The sequence below is a fragment of the Lissotriton vulgaris genome, chromosome 4_1 (assembly GCF_964263255.1).
Source record: "Lissotriton vulgaris chromosome 4_1, aLisVul1.2, whole genome shotgun sequence".
Taxonomy (NCBI): domain Eukaryota; kingdom Metazoa; phylum Chordata; class Amphibia; order Caudata; family Salamandridae; genus Lissotriton; species Lissotriton vulgaris.
The window spans coordinates 478,079,042-478,096,230 of NC_141691.1; the positions used below are offsets into that span (position 1 = coordinate 478,079,042).

Consider the following 17,189-nt stretch of genomic DNA (forward strand, 5'->3'; position numbering starts at 1 on the left):
GTCTTTGGTCCACTCACAATAAATCTAACCAATCGCATGGATGTAACTGCCTCACCATGGTGTAGGGGCCCCCTTCTCAATATAATGAACCCCACCTCCCTACCCCCTCACCACACTCATCTCACACCGCCCACCTTCCTAGATTGTTAAATTCTCCTGCTCTGCCACTGGCTGCAGCTCCGCCCCCCATCTCTTTTCTGACTCTTATTCCCTCTCTGTCTGTCTCGCTCCTTCTCACTTGCTTAAAAACATGACTAACAAATTGATCTTAATCTCTTTCCTCTCCTCTTTATTTTTGACCTTGTGAAATGGATACAAAAAACTAAGAAACTTTTTGACCTTGTGAAATTGATACAAAAAATTAAGACACTTTTGCTACAAATGTTTTCTTTTTCTGACATTGTTCTATTCCAAAGTGCAGCCTCATATGACGAGGAAAAAATGGTTTAAAATATAAAAATAAAAACAAAAATTAAAGCAAGACAGAGGGGTTGCAAACAGGCCACATGGGTGTTATTCAAACTCCTACACAGCGCCACTTTACAAAGTTTGCCCGTGAAGAGCTACTTTCATTTTCTTGCCTTTATTTGAACATCATTGTTTTCCTCAGGTGGGGAAGTGCACCATTCCTGGAGGTACTCCAATACCTGGTTAATGCATAGAGAGGAAAACGTTTAATATGATCCTCATCAGCTGTTTTTCTTATTTTATTTTATAAAATGTGTTCCGCTGCCCTGTGATCAGGGATGTTGTTATTTCAAAACCATACTGCTTACATTTTGTAAGAATATAAGCGATGGACATTGAAATGGTTCTTTCAGGCCCTGCAGTCATGTCTTTAACTTTCAGGAAAAAATAACTAATTAATTTGTGAATAATACATGTAAAAGCGTTAAGTTAACCATGTTGTTCCTGCTTACATTTCACATGTTTACTTCATCTTGCATTCCCTATGTGTTTGCTTTTTCCAGGATGTGGCTACTTCTTTTTCCAGGGAGCATATTACTCTTGTCTCCCCTGCCTCATAACCAATTATCTGGATCTCCAGCGCTGCAAGATCAATAGCGCTGTGCAAATATGATTACTTCACTGCATATAAAATAACAAAACTAAAAGAGATTGTCATTTTCAAATCCAAAAGCTTTACCTATTACAGATCTTGATGAAGGCAACCGTGTTTAAAGTCAAATCTTTATTTTTTAAAAACATGATTTAGCGAGAGGGCTTTAATAATAATTTAATTGGCAATCAACACCGAAAAATAGCAAAACAATACTAAAGGAGACCCTGTACCATGTGCCTGTTAAGACTAAACGGAATACAAGCTGAATCGGAGTAAGTGAAGCTCACCCTACAAAACCTTGCGAGGGAGGGCACACCGCCGAAAATATGTTATTTACAGTAAAGCAAGCTCGAGTAAATACATTTTATTTAGAAGGTGAGAACATGCACTTTCATTACTAAAACTGTACAGAAAAGGACTGGTTGCATACGTGTTCCACATGCATGGTCACTGCATAGCAGTGGGTTGTCCTGAGGCGAATGACGACACTGCCTTTCTCTCAATAATCCATTGGTACAATGGGTTCATCTCAAACATCATTCACAAATGCTGCAAGGTGACCGTCCATACTCTGCTGATTTATGATCAGCTATTAGAGTGGTTCTTTCATAACACTTTGATCATCCTGTCTCAATCAAGCCCTGTAAATGATATTATTCAACTAGATTTAGAGGATAAAACTTTGAGAGTAAAAGAGAACGAAGAGTGGAAATACGAGAGTGCAGGAGTTAAAGGGGTGGGAGAGATGAACTAGAGGTATTGAAAAGGAAAGAGGATTAGAGAGAAAAGGGGTGGAGAAGATGAGATCAAGGAAGACAAGATTCATGAATTGAATCAAAAGGTGTACAGGAAATTTAATAAACCCTATATCCAAGCGCTGCTGGGTAGCACAGTCTACAGTGCACACCCTAATAATAACTCATTTTTACATGGTCTACCCCAAGCTGTGAGGTTACAAAAACTGATTCCAGTCAGACTTTTCGGTGCAAGCTAAGGCCTTCTCCATTGAAACATGGCTACCCAGGTTGCCTCAATTGGCATAAGCAGCTTAAGATGGTTTTCCACCTTTTGATGAAGCCTCCAGAAGTGGCATGCTCTCTCTCCTGATGGTGATAATGAAGCACATGGAAACATAATTTAGTAACAGAAGCTTTACAACATGATATTCTATGAGAGCCATGAACTGCTCTCCCTTAGCTGGATTTGGAATCACCATTTGAAATGCACCTTTAGTGACTTCACATGTGTTTATCCAATTGTCTCTTGTCTCCTCGATCACGTGCCATCAAGGGTTAATGAGGCGGTGTAAACAGATATCACTCCATTGTGTACTCGCACTGGGTCACAGCACATCTTCAGTGGTTGAGGAGCAGAGTGCCTCTGCTGCCATGTTCTTGAAGAGAATGGTGCAACCCATCAATATAAAAGGAAGCAGACAACTTTTGTTATCAATGTTGCTCAAGTCCTGAGGTGAAGCGAGGATGAATTGCTTTTCAGCTTTACTCTAAATAAAGCCTTGGATTGCCTGGAGCTCCACTTTCATTACAAACGCTTGACACTTAAATGGAGGTGGAGGCTCTTGGCATTCAAGAGTTTCTTAGCAAATCATCCGAAAGTCTTGTAACTAGCTGTACCCCTTAGAAGTTCTCTTTGTTGAAGTAAAACTGGACTTTTCTAGGGTCAATGCTCGAATGCTGATGACAAGCTGTCTGCAGGGTCTTCGCCAAAGCTGTTGGACCACAAAGGAATACACCCACCACCGATCTGCAAAAGAAGAGGCGAATTACTGGTGTGAAAAAGAGCATAGAAAATAATACATGGTCCTTCGGCACTGCTGGCGTAAATAGGGGGGCTTCATCAGTGTCAATTAGAGGTAACACTGCCACCCCTGACTACCCCACTCTTCTCCCTGGCTCCCTCTCTGCCACACCTGATCTGAGCAGTAAAGAAGGTAGTGCCAGAAAATAATAATAAGCAGTGTTTCCAGAGCCCTGATTATTTCCAGTGGTTTCCATTGCACTGCCCTTTTAAACAGTCAATTGGACGATGTTTGGGCGAAGGGTTAAATCTTTTATGCCAAAGAGTGTGCGGTGGCTCTTCCATTACTCCTGGAATTTTGGTGAATTGGCATCCATATAGCTGGCTTCTTTCCTAGCAATGATGAGCTTTTGTCATCAAAAGAAAAGGGTCTGTAATTGCTTTACCATTTTGGTCACAGCCTTTCCTATTGCTGTGAATACATAGTCAACATACTCCATGAAGCCCACCGTATTGTGTTTTATTGAAGCCAACAGTATTTGTGTATCAAGGATTACTAGTTGCATGAGCTATTTTATGTAATTAATTTTGCTTCAAATCTCATTATGCGCTCTGCTTCTCCTGGATATCTGGGACAAGATTTACTAAGATCTTGTGCCTGCTGTATCACTTTTGTGGCGCAGCCTCGACTGAAACTCCCTGTTGGGATTTACCATGCCACACAAATCAAGATTTGCATGGCTTTGTGCAGGATTTTATCACAAAAGTAATGCAACACAGAATAGTGTATACCGCTTGCCTGCGTTGCTTTGTGTCTGGGAGGCGTTACATAGGTGTAGAGTGGGCGTTCGGGCTTCCACAGACTTTGATACAAACCCATATTTGCTAAAGCCAGTAAATGTGGGTTTGTGCCGATATGGTACCAGTGACTGGTGTAACAAGGAGATATTTCTTTATTTCTACTTCTTACTTTCTCTTTGCATGGGTGGCACTTTCCGCAGCAAATATACAAGAAGGAATATGCCTTCAGGAATAGATTTTGGGCAGGAAGGTGAGCTTCCTGCACAAAAACTATTCTCACAACAATGCAGGTACCCTTGCATCATGGCGCCAGATTTCTACATTGGAGCTAGACAACCAGAAGTGCACCAGGGGTACAACAGAACAAAACTGTGCCATATCTTAGACATGGTGCATTTCTGCTTTCTCCCATTAGACGCAATGCAGTGTAGCAACTTCTCTTGCTGCCTTGCATCAAAGTTTAGTAAATCTGGCCTCTGATAGCCCTCTCTTACCTTTAGCTTCTATTCAGATATGAATAAACCAACATGTTGTCACAGTTTTCTATGCATTGTCTTGTATCAATTAATGACAAGCTACGGCAGAATCTTTGTGTGTGCATTGTACTCACACAGACCTTTGGCCCATATTTATAAGAATTTGCACCGCCCCCGAGTCATGCAAGGTAATGCAAAGGCATATTTGCGATTTACAAAGAAATGTAACGCGATGGCTTACACTGCGTTGCATTTTTAAGTGGGAAGCATTTGATGGGTGGAGCATGGGGGTACCCGCGCATCCACCCATGGATTAACAGGGAGAGAGATAAAGAAAACATATGTTATTAGATATGGTGCACTTCAGCCCTCTCCAATTCATGCAAAGCAGTGCAGCAACTTGCCTTGCGCACTGCGTTGCATGAATTTTTAGTGCCATATTTATCAAGGGTTTAGTTGCTGTTGAGATGAGATTTATCAAGCCATGAGTGGGTTGATAAATCCAGAGTAACGCAACACAGAACAAATTGTTGCGTCGCATTACTCTACCCTAGGGAGGTATTCCATGGGTGGTGCATGGGTATTCCCTCACAAAACCCATGGATTTTGACTCATTCCAAAATTTACATAAGTGGTGGACCTGGGAATGCTCCAAAGCTGCAACTCCTGCCAAGGTGAGGCATAACAAGGAAGGATATGTTTTTTTCTCCCCATTCTTTCCTCTTTCTATGTGTGTTGCTTTCGGCAGCTCCCATAGAAAGAGGAAAATGCCTCAGACGATTGAGCAGGAAGGTTGCCCTTCCTGCACTAAACAATCCTGCTTACAATGCAGGCACCCTTGCACTACGGTGCAAGAAGGCCTGCAATAACGCGACGGCAGCACACTGTGTGCCAGCGCTGGGAAAAGGCAGAATTGCACCATACAGTCTTAAGTACGGCGCATTCCTGCCCTTTCCATGTCATACAGCGCAGCAAGGCGATTTGCGGTGCTGTGTGATATAGTGATAAATATGCCTTTATAGTTACTAGCTAAATGTCCCTATAGCTAGGTAACAACTTATGGTCTGGTAGTAGCTATAAAGGATGGTCTTTGTAACAGAGAAAAGAAAACAAAGTGGGGGCTGAAATATCAAAACAAAGGAGCGGCTTGCGGGTGCAAGGTAGAAAATAGTGGTCACTGATGGTAAAGACGGCTGACAAAACTCTAATTGTTCTACGATGGCAATAATTCTTGAAGTGACCATACATTTGAGGTCATGATGTTACTGCATACCTCGCTCTAGTACTTGACAATAGTACAGTGAAGGAAACAAGAAACTGACAAATAGGCCAACATAGGGAAGACATCAGCCCAGGGACTGGACATTTAATTGAGGTAAGCTTCGGGCAATGCACAAAGAGGTGTTGCACATTAAGAGGAAAAGTTATTGTGCTAATTCTGACATCAGTGTGTGCCAAGCCTACATATCAAAGGCATGTGTGCCATATATTAGGAGCGCACTTGATATCAATGCTCTCTGGGGGAAAACTCAGAACTCATCTGGAGCTTTCCCATTAAGAATACAATTTCTCATAGGTCTGCTAGTTGTGTGCAGCTAATGGCGGCGGCAATGTGTCACATCTTCATCCCTCTATCTCCTTTGTCAGCAGTGGGGAAGTGCTGCCATTACCAAAAGATGGGCAAGACAGCTTGCCAAGTACTAAGGGGTAGGCACAGACACCCCTCTGAGCTTGCTATCTATATTTTAATTCAGGTCCCGCCTCTTGCTGGGAAATAATGTTTTGTTGTTTTGACAAATTATCTCCATTCGCCATGAATTGGATATAGTTATCCACCTGCTATTCACAGATGTTTAAGAACTTAGTGGTTGTGTGTTGGATTTTTTGATATCTTCACAGGGTCATTGGGAGATCAAAACATTTGAATAGTGGGCTGGTGACATTCCCACACCATGGTCTCCAGAAATCCTTATCCTTGAATGAATCTGTGTTTCCAGTTCTCAAAGACGGGCTATTTTCAAGTAAAACCCTGCAGACAAGCTTCTTAACAGAGGTTTTCCATTGTCACCTCGAAATGACTAGGATTAACCCATCTTTAAAAAGGGGGGCGGGCCACTATAAGTGCAGTTTTCATTTCAGAGCAGCTGGGAACAGATTATTTGTGATATGATCAACAACCCACTGCAAGTGTTGATCTTTGATCTCCCAGGAAAGGGTTGGCCAACTTAAGAATGGCCTCACCACATACATCAACTCTAGAAGTGGCAATCTGGCCCAAACCAGCAATTTACAAAACATTTACATAAACGTCCCACTCACAATCCATAGAAACTTCTGAAACAATTTACCACTAAAGTACCAAAGCACAAAGTTAACACTTTACAACAACCTGCTGGGAGACTTCCCCTCTACACTCATGAAATGACCCTTCAGACTAGTTAAGATTGGAAATGAGGTGACAAAGCAGTTCGGTGAGGGAACTTTTCACCTGACGGTTGCCAGCCTAATTCCAAATATGACAATAGTGAAAAGGCACCATCACCTCGGGCCCCTGTTGATGTGCTCGTATGAAGAGCATTAATGGTCTCAGTGCATTTTCCATTAGGCTGAAGCCATGCCACTAGAAAGAGCACAACCAATGACACACTCTTTACCAGCCTAGTACCGCCTGAGAGAGGAGTGTGAACGCCCTCTGAAGTGATACACTGAGGCGGCTGTATAGGCCGGTATCCGGGCGCCCTTGGCAAAGGCCCGCCCTCCTGTCACCACGGGCCGCAGTGTATCTGTACACTATTGGTCTCCCACTTTATCCCTAGGTGCCAACAGTGGAAAAACAGTTCACAGGTTCCCCACCCCCAGTTAGGACAATGTAATCTGGCACAGACAGAAAGCTCTTGCTATGAGGCTTAATGGCTAGAGCGGACGACTTTCAAGCTGGGGAACCAGGTTAGAGTCTGGCGGACGCTCAACATCCTGAGATTCTGGGCAAATCACATAGAGGCAGATCTACAAGCCTCTTGTGCTGTCAGTACGTCAGTTTGTGACGCACTGGCAGAGCATTTCCCTGACCCATATTTACAAGGACAGGAAAAGTTACCCTGCATGGCTTTTCCTGTCCTTCTAAATATGGCCCCTTTACATGCAAAACTTTGCGTTAAAGGGGCGTTCCATGGGTGTTCCCCCCAAAACACCCATGGAACGAGACATGTTTCCAGATTGACAAGGAATTGTAACCTGGAAATGTGTCAATATGTGGGGTGGCGTAGCGAGGCGCAACAAGGAGAAATGTTTATTTCTCCTCATTTTTTTCCTCTTTCAATGTGTGCTGCATTCTACAGCACACATTGAGAGGGGAAAATGCCTGTAGTAATTGTTTTTGTACAGGAAGGTGCCTGTACAAAAACAATCTCCCCGTGGCGCAGGCATCCTTGCATCATGGTGCAAGGGTGCTTACGCAGGCGCATGGCAGCTATTTGTGCGCCAGTGCAGGGTAAAGCACACGAATGCCACATATCATTGCAAATATGTTGCATTCCTGTGCTCGGAAAGTGCTGCAGCATGGCGCAGCCAAAGGGCTTGCGGTGCGGCCCTGTGGCACTTTCTTTAAAATCTGCAGCTTAATCTCTCCTTGCCTAAACATTAATGTGTCGGTAATGCAACTAGTGCTCATGTAAAAGGCGCCCCGGTACCTTCGGGTCAACTTTGCGCTAAATAAAACTGCACAAAAAAGTGCCCGCATCTGTAGATGCTGCTCACCTGGGGTGCGCTTCTGCGACTGCCGCAAACTCGTTATTCCACGCAGGCCGGCCATAGGAGGTTTTCTGTTTGAGGCCTGTGACTGCGTCAGTGGCGTTGTCAAAGTTGATTACAGCATGTCCGGCCTAGAAAGAAAGAGGACACTTAAGTCACTGGGCGTGTCAGTAAAAGGCGCGTCAGCAGCACCCGCGATTTATTGTCAGTTTATGACTGGACACTCATCTCACAGAACTCCAGGAAGTCGCATTCCTTTACTCACAGGTAACTGAGGTTAATATTTGAATAGGCGATTTAGGTGTCTGGGAATTTTTGGGCGTGGAGACTAGTTATACTGATAATTTGTTTCCCCTATTTCCGCCTACGCCTTTCCAGCAGTACAACAGGGTGACTCACAAGGTTGTTGTCCCAGTTGGTGAGGAAGAGCCTGTAGTTCAGAAAGCCCGCTTTGCCGGACGAGTCCATTTCTTCCTCCAGGGAGGCGAGGAGGTCAGCAAACCAAGCGAAGGCGCTCGTCTCTCTGCAGATCCAGTAGAAATAAATCTGTGGTGCAAATCCAGAGAGATGCAAAAGAAAGGTGCAGAAAGTAAGAACCAAAAACACGTTTCAGTAGCAAAATAATACGCCGTGTTACACGATTAATGCAGAGTATTAACATTTTACCTTGGTGGAAAGTTTCAGAACTGTGGAGAAGGTTTGGAAAGAAATAGGGCAACGCAGCAACCGAGAGCTCTCTTCTCTTGTACTGGCGCTCTTCAAGGCTGCCTAGCGCCATGCACACTCCTTTGCACCACAGTACAAAGGTATGCACATGTTGTCTAGAATAGGTTTTGCACTGGCAGGGAAACCCCTCCAGTACAAAATCCTATGCTTACACATGTGTAAACATGTTTCACATTGTAGGTGTACTGTACGGTGTGGCACACATAATGGAGATACATTCAAACATTTCTCTGGTTTTGTGCCTGCCTTAAGGAGATGTTATGTGTTTTACTCAAAGCATCAAAACAATGAGAGTTAGAGTCAGAACGCCCAAATGCACTCATGGAATGCATTCTTGACACAATGTACCACAAATCACTACAAAAAGGGCAACCTTTCTGTGCAAAAAATGTTTTGCGCTGGAAAGTAAGTAGCACATCAAGTCTTACACTACTTTGTGTGACTTGATAAATCTGCCCCTTTGTCTGAAACTCTCAAAAACACAAGAAATGCGACTCTTTATGTGAAAATTTGCAATTCTTCAGGTTTTTGTATGCCAGTAGTTGCAAGACCGATGTAAGGTACGAAAGGTATAGAGACATGTTTTTTTTAATGTATATCTTTCACACACTTGAAAAACTAACACCCAAGATAAGCAGAGTAGCACACTCTAGTGCAGCAGCTGGAGAAGTAGTGGGGTGTAAACACCTGTCAGCATTGTACTGAGCCGGCCTGCAACGCAAGTGAAGGTGAATAGCATAGCTTAACGCTGCCTTGTAAATAAGGTACCCTTTCACGCTTTACTTAGCGTGAAAGGGGTGGGCAATGGGTGTTGTGGTGAGCGTTCCACCGCAACACCCAATGATTTTGATGCTGCCCCCTATTTTCAAGGATGGCGTAAATAGGAGGCAGCGCCAAAATTAAGGCCAGGGAAAACTTTATCTTAACATGGCACAACAAGGAGAAATGTTTATTTTCTCATTGTATTTGCGGTTTCCATGTGTGCTGCATTGTGCAGCACACATGGAAACAGCAAAAACGCCAATGATTGTTTATGTGCAGGAAGAAACAATCTTCCCCCTGCAATGCAGACACCCTGGCACTATGGTGCAGGGGTGCCTGTGTTGGCGCTAGGCTGCTAAATCTAGCGCCAGCGCAGGGGGAAACGCAGGGCTGCACCATATTGTTGTAAATATGGTGCAGCCCTGCGTTTCTGAAGTGGCGGAGCGCAGCGTTAAGCCAAGAAGGCTAACAGAGCGCTCAGTCACTTAGTAAATATGCCCCTAAGGCTCACATTTTGACTTCAAATAAAAGTGTGAGATTATGAATTTCAATGTCTTACTGTGTTGGACCTTACATGACTTTTATCACAATGACATATGTACTACAGAACGAAAACAGCAGTACCATCAAATAAAGCTACATTGAAGACATGCATACCTTTTTTGTTTTGAGGTTCTGGTCGCTGCGTTGGAATTTGTACCAGATGGACTTCAGAATTGAGGCAAACGGCGTGACCCCAATCCCTGCTCCAACCAACATGCTGACTTCGTACTGGAAAACGTCTTCACTGGCTGTGCCAAAGGGGCCATCCACCTCCATCCTGGCAAGGAAAGGAAGACTTCAGTAAGGGCCATTCTTTTACATGTTTTTCGATCTGAGGGTCTTCAAACTTCTTCAGAATAACTCATGAATGTAAACAAAACTCAATGAATTTGATATTCAATTTCTGTCATAAGGCTGATAGGCATACTTGACTTTGTTGGGTTTAAAGTTTGTAAAGGAGGGGTTGTATAGCTCTAGAACAGTAAAGGCACTGGTGAGGACCTGAAAGTGGTAAGAAATGGTCATGCTGCTTAGTATTGCGTCAATGATCATTTTGAGCTTCTTTAGAGGACAGTCAAACTGATGCCGTTCCCAGAGGAAACCTGTACATTTTGTACCTGTACGACATTCAGTAGACGCAGTTTTACAAAGGTGGACTTCTTATTTATTGGTTAGGAGGTTGCCAATTTGTGTTTAACTGACCAGGTCTAACACTTATTGGTTCACTTGTTAATCCACGAAGGTGGCAGATAAGACCTATACCTTTGAGGGGATAATTGATTAGCTAGGATTAAATTCTGTTACTTTGCAAACAAGCATTGGGGTTTAATGCATTGTAATATGCACATGCTCTCCATATTTGCCCATATTAAAGAAAAAATATTAAATTAACTTGAAAGTTTGGTTTTATTTTTTTACATATATATTTGTGTTAGTTGTGGTTCATTTTCAAAAGGACTTTGCATGACTTCGGTCACATTTTAGCTTTCATATCAAGACCTACAGAGTCCAGTTTGTCTAAAATACATAATAATTTAATGTACACAGTCCAATATGATTTTTCATTGTAACCATTAAAACACAAACAAAAATGTGTTTACATTTATTTTTGCCAATGAAGGGTGTGCCACATTTAGGGTCAGATTACGATGCAGCCCGTAAAGGTTCCGACCAACAGTCGGAGCTTTCAGGGCTACATCATAAGCGGCCCTGCAGTTCATTTTCCAATCGGCCAGTCATTCTGGCTGGCTGCTGACGGGCTCCAGGAGCCTGGAAGCCAGTCGGAAGCTGGACAGTTCTCAATGGTGGGCCTTTCCGCTCTTTAGATTATGATGCACGGTTTCCAGCATGGTTTCCATGCCAGCCTGTCCGGCATGAAAACCTTTCAGAAAGTGTGTTTGGGGGCTCCCAACAGGGCCCCCTTGTGTGTGTGTGTGGCCACCGGTTGGGGGCAGAGGGGGCACCTATGGTGTCCCCCTGTTGATCCCTGCACCCTGTGGCAGGTACCTTGAGGTGCCTGCCACTGGGAGAAAGGATGAACCACACCTCCCATTTCCCTATGGGAGCATGCATTACGGCCAGTTTACGGCTGTAATGCATGCTCCCATAGTAACATGTAGGAATGCGACTGAACAGTGTTCGGTCGCATCCTTATTAGGCAGTTGGGACCGCCAACCGGGCGTCAGTCGGTCCCAGGACAGAAGCAATTCCGCCTGGAATCGAAATCAGCCCCTTAATGTCACATTATCTTGGTTGTGAGCAAAGTACTTTAAGGAAGTGATATAAACCATCGCAGCTGGGTCAATAGTTCAGAAGTGATCTACGGTATTTCATTTTGTTCTAAATTTCTTCCTGGTTCAGACATTATTGCACAAGTTGAGCTTTAGTGCAGTCTGTGCCTCTAATTGAATAGTCGGGGTTATGATCCAAGTATCATCTCTGCATAAACAACTAAAAATGAGTGGCTATTAACCATATCTAAGTTTGTTGAGTGAGGTCAGGTGATGAAACGTTATAAAGAATAGTAAATATTTGCTCGAAGAAGTTGATATTGGCTAATCAAAGATCTCAACTGTTGCATTGTTTCGCAAGTAGCTTCTGTCTCCTCAATAGTACATGGCAAAATGTTCCGGAAGTTACAGTTTATTTTTATTTAATCGTTTATTCACATTCATACAAGCACTTCTCTTCTAAACTAAAAAGAAAACTAAAGGCAGGACTACAAATCCCCTTTGTAATGAAAAACTGTGATTTGTAAAATTACTACCACTATAAAATCAGTACCACAATAGGGATTTTATGATGTTCAGAAGCCATTTTACAAGTCGGAAATGTTTTTCTGGCTCGTAAAAAGAATTGTGTAATACTTTAATAAAAAAAAGTAGTTGTCCTGCAAGGGGGGTGGGGGGGGGGGGGGGGTAGAGGAGAGGCCCCAGTAAGTCTTTGTGAACTTGATATTTTTAAAGCAGCACTGGTCCCTTTAATGAAAACCGGCTGCTTTTTAAGGAACACCGTTTTCCCTTTCGACAAGCAAATGCAGGAACATGGGTCGGCTCAGCCTTCCAGGTCTCCATTACAGTATTTGTAGCCAATCACCACGGGTCACAAATTGTGATCTGCCGGATTGATTAGGCAGGTTGTTGTGCACAATGTGGGATCCAACCCATTAGTACATAGGTCACATCACAAACTGCATTCACATACGCAAACCAGTTGGTGTGCAAATTGCACATTCTTGGCTTGGGAATGGGAAGAATACATCTGGCCCTAAATGTTTTTGCATTTTATGATGGAGGTAAATCCGTGCCTTTGGAAGAGGAACTCGTATGTAACATCTTAGGAGTCAGGGCCTCACTCTTGGTCCATTTACCAAACAAACTCTAAATATGGGCCACCACAATCAATCAAAATTTTCCTCACTTATACATCTTAAATAGCGCATGACAAAAAAGGTAAGTGAGAGACAAACAAACCAGGAAACAAATTGGAACAAAAAACGGAAGCGAGGGATGGAGGTCTCCATCCATTTCTTTGAGGAACAGAACAAAGAAAACTAACCCGCATAGCATAGGCCTCCCAGCAGAGCTTCATTTGTAAAAGAATGAGTTACGATGTACGATTCTCTGCTCTGAAGCACCCTGCCAGCACTATTAAATGTCAGCGCTTCAAATACCTAGGGTACGTAATCTTGAATCCACCTCATGCCTGTTTAATACACTACCAGCCACTCCCTGTCCCTTTATCTCCCTCTTGCAGGTTCCTACTTCCCCCTTTGTAATGCGCTTTCATTCTTTCTCTTCCTCCTTCTTTCCCCTTTGTGTGTTTTCCCCCCTCTTGCTCTCAGTCAATGTCTGATTAGGAAAAATAAGTACTGGTGGTCCCCACTGGCAACCACCAGCTCAAGTTAAGCACGTCCTCCCACAATTGCCTAATGTATCAGCTTCGGCTAAAACGTTATAAGAAAAAGCTCATTGGGGCATCTATTGCAGTAAAAGGTACATACATGCGCACGAGTGAGGCTTTGAAAACAACGTAGCAGAAAATCCGGATTGGAGGTATTTCCATACGAATAAATGTCGCCTCATGTTTTTCTCTTGGAAGTGGTCCATTCACATAAGGTTAACATAACCACGGTTTTAAGTGTACATTTTTGCCTCCATTTGCAATGCTTTTCACGCACATATTTGGGCCTTTGTACTTAGACCTAAATTATCCAGTCGGAATTGCGGTCTTTAGTGTGAGAAAATGTATAGAAAAGTCAAGTTTCAGCAGATCGTGTGAGGGAAGGAAACACTTGCCTACACAAAAGGTTTTGCATAGGAAGGAAAAGGTACTCTTTAAATTTTTTGATACATACATTAATAATCTGCTTCTTTCATAAATAGTATCCAAAAGGTTGCTAGTGCAGCCCCTTTAATACCATGCATTTCAAGCAAGAGAGTAGACTGGAAAATACAATTTGAGCCACACGAAACAAAATATCCCTAACAAAGTTAGTGAACCTGACACTTTCTATTAAAGAGCCAGTGGCATTTGTTCCCCTTAGTACAATGCTTTAAAATGATACAGTTTGCAGCATTATTTTAAAAGAATTTGGCAAAACTGCACATTTACCAGTATTAACTTTTTTCCATTCTTTCCTTTTTTCGTACCCTCTATTTATTTCCCCATTTCCATTCTCCTCATTACTTCTTTTATCTTCTTTTCCTTCTGTAGAATCTTTTTTTCATCCCATGAGTACACATCGTTCTAGTTTTCTACCCTTCGCAATAATTTCTTTGCTGCTTTCTGTCTTCCCATTCTTCTCTTGTTGTTTTGTACTCTTTATCGCCCTCCTGTCCTTCCTTCACCCCTTTTATCTTTATTGTTTTATTCCTTCCATGTTATTTTTTCTTTTCCTTCTTTTGCCATTCCATCTGCCACTTTCACATTCCATTCTATTTTTCTGCTTTTTCTCTCCTTCCATCTTTTACTTGTATTTCTTTGTTCCATTTTTTCTATCCCTCTTTCCAAGCTTCATTCTCATCTACCCTCTCCCTTCCTTTTTCATGGTCTTTCTTTTGAGATTACGTCCCGTCCTGCTTCCTTTTAACTTTTCTTCTTTACTTATTTGCCTTCTGCTCTCCTTCCGTCCTGTTGTCGCAGTGCCTTTGCGTCTAACTTATTTTTTCTTTTCTATTTAAATACATGTTCTTGCTTTTATTACTGTGTTAAGCTTCTCTCACGCACAGTTATATCCTGGTACTTTATTCTTCCAGTATTTCAAAGTTTCTCCTACTGACTTCCAATGACATTCGAGCAAAAGATGAAAGTTAAGCAGGGTAGTAAAACCAATTAATCTGTCACAAGCACCCCCCTACTTAAGCTGGTATAGCGGGTTCTTCCCTACGCCCTTGATGCGAGTAGAAGTACTACTTTGCTTTTTTCCTGACAAACTACATCAGTTTTGAAACAGATATTCCTTTTGTAAACATAATATTAATAATACTGACAGTAGTAACTTTTGTTATTGACATAATCGATGTGGTTAAGCCTGTCAAAAGTACCTTGCACAATCAATTGCCAGGGGAGTACTCTCATCATGACTTCTCTTTGCTCACTATGTTGCACTGTGTGGTTAATTGAATGCATGTTATCCAGACTGTCTCATGCAGTATTAACTGCGCCAATAGCTAATTTTCAATATTTTTATTAATCATATCACAAACATTACTTAATGACTGAACAATACAACTTACTTTGGTCCATAAGGTGTCAGCTCTTGAAAGGCCTTGTTAAGGTTCTCGGTCCAGTCTCCCGCTGATCGAATGTGCACAGAGAAGAAGTCCTCTTCTGGGGCAGAGGTTAAGGTGAAAGGATGCCATTCCAGGTGGGATAGCGAGGGACAGTTAATGAAGATGTACTGTCCAACTTCCATCCGGAAGCCTTTCTTTTTCATTTGCAACTCTAGCACTTTGGATGGGTGTATGACAGCCTGTAGGAGGGACCATAAAGTTTTGGAGTGAAGAAGTCAGCATGACAACATCTTCCTGTACACAGAATCTTTCCTGGAAAATTGTGCATCTTTATCCTACTCTTCCTTTAACTGCATAACCGAGGCGGCAATTCCGCCGTGGAGTGGCGGATCAGCGAAGTGGGCGGGGCTGCGTCGGCCAACGGACATGCGCAGCACTACGAAGGTAGTGCGCGTGATGGTCACCAGAAGCACCCAAGGGGTTAAAAAAAGCTAATCTTACCTATCAATTTTAGGCTCTGCTCCTCTTTCAGCATTGTAATGGTGAAGTCCTGGGCAAAGAAGCGTGCTCCTTGTGGTAGAACAGCTACAAGTGCTAATACTACCACAAGGCCTTCTTCATACATGTTCCTTATACACCCATTATATACTCTCTGCACTGATAGTCGATGCTGTCTTACTAATCACACATTCATTTCTACCCACACGATCTTACAAAACTAACTACTCAAACATTTTCATAGGTTCAGACCGGTCAATATTTGAAAGGAAGCTTGGAAAACTGGAGTGACTTCTACTAGAAACCAGGTATACAGTACTTCCTTAACCAACATCTGTTTTAAGATGCGGAGCTTGGAGAACAACTGTACACAGGCACACAGGCAGTCATTGTTATTCCTAAAATTGGATCTTTGCTGGAAGATTCTGAGCATGGAGTTCAGATGTGCACGGGCAATGGTTTGTACATTATTCTCCTGAAGTGGCTCCTGGAAATTCTGTGCTGGAAGTGCAAGACACACTAAAAACTCCAAGTACTTTATTCCCTTATTGTGACTTCTTCTGGAAGATAGTGAACCTGGAGTGGAAGTGCACACTACCAATTAAGTCAATGTTTAATCCTAACTGATCTATAACAGAATGTTCCTGGAATGGACACATGCTAAAGTCTAATGTGTCATACTTCTTTAAACCATATATGCACGGTCTATCATCTTCCTCAAATCCAAATCTACCTTGAACACCCAATAGCTACGTAGGAGATGTTTGGATACCAATTTTTCCTGGACCAGGCATTGAATTTGAGAGACTTCGCTGATCCCCTCTTTACGCAGCTAAAGTGCTGCTGCCCATTCATTTCGGAAGAATATCACAGAACTTCAAGACTTAATAGTAAAGTCAGTAGCTAATGTCTGAACAACATGTTCTATTGACATTAACCTGTTCAACCATACCAAGGGCTTCAAATGCCTGATCGCGATTTATTATATCACACACCTTGACTGTCTTCAACATCAATAAGGTAGTATAAGTGATACTATTCTATATGATTCAAAAATTATCCAGGTGAGTTCTTTTAATAATCATTATAAGTTAAATCTATAAAAGCTGCTGAATATATATGTGCTTGAACTTAAACATCTACTAAGAGCCAGCTTGCAATAGGTTTTAGGGTAACATGGTTTGTCATTGCAAGAATTATTTTGCTTGCCACATTCCTTCTATGTGGAGCTCATCTTTTATGAACAGTAGTTCCACATTTGTTCCATAACCTAAATATCCTGTGTTCGTCCTTTGTAAAAGTAAACCCCTTTCTTTTGTATGGTGTTGGAATACCAACACTGAGTTGCAGCAAATGGAGGGTAGTCCTTTGAATATGTGCTCACAAGGAACCTACCCTCCTTACTCATGTAAACTTCAGAGTACCCTCCTCAAACCATAAACTTAATTTTTACACTATTGGAGCTATTTAGAAAGTTAACTTACACTTGTAAGTTACACCTGTAAGTTTACTCTTACATAATTGAGAAACTTTACTAATTTTGACTAGTCACCATTTACAGTGCAGACTTGCGCATCT

The 17,189-nt window shown here is 42.4% G+C and overlaps 1 protein-coding gene across 1 annotated transcript in view; it reads right to left on the minus strand.

Moving 5' to 3' along the window:
- Positions 1-1,177: 1,177 nt before the first annotated feature.
- Positions 1,178-17,189, minus strand: part of NOX1 (NADPH oxidase 1) — a 48,567-nt gene continuing 32,555 nt past the window's right edge. The window contains exons 9-13 of the mRNA XM_086964629.1: positions 15,117-15,352; positions 9,994-10,156; positions 8,248-8,394; positions 7,855-7,979; positions 1,178-2,827 (exon numbers count right to left, since the gene is read on the minus strand). Coding sequence (XP_086820755.1) covers positions 2,701-2,827; positions 7,855-7,979; positions 8,248-8,394; positions 9,994-10,156; positions 15,117-15,352 — 798 coding nt within the window. The 3' untranslated portion in view covers positions 1,178-2,700. The remainder of the gene's footprint in view (positions 2,828-7,854; positions 7,980-8,247; positions 8,395-9,993; positions 10,157-15,116; positions 15,353-17,189) is intronic.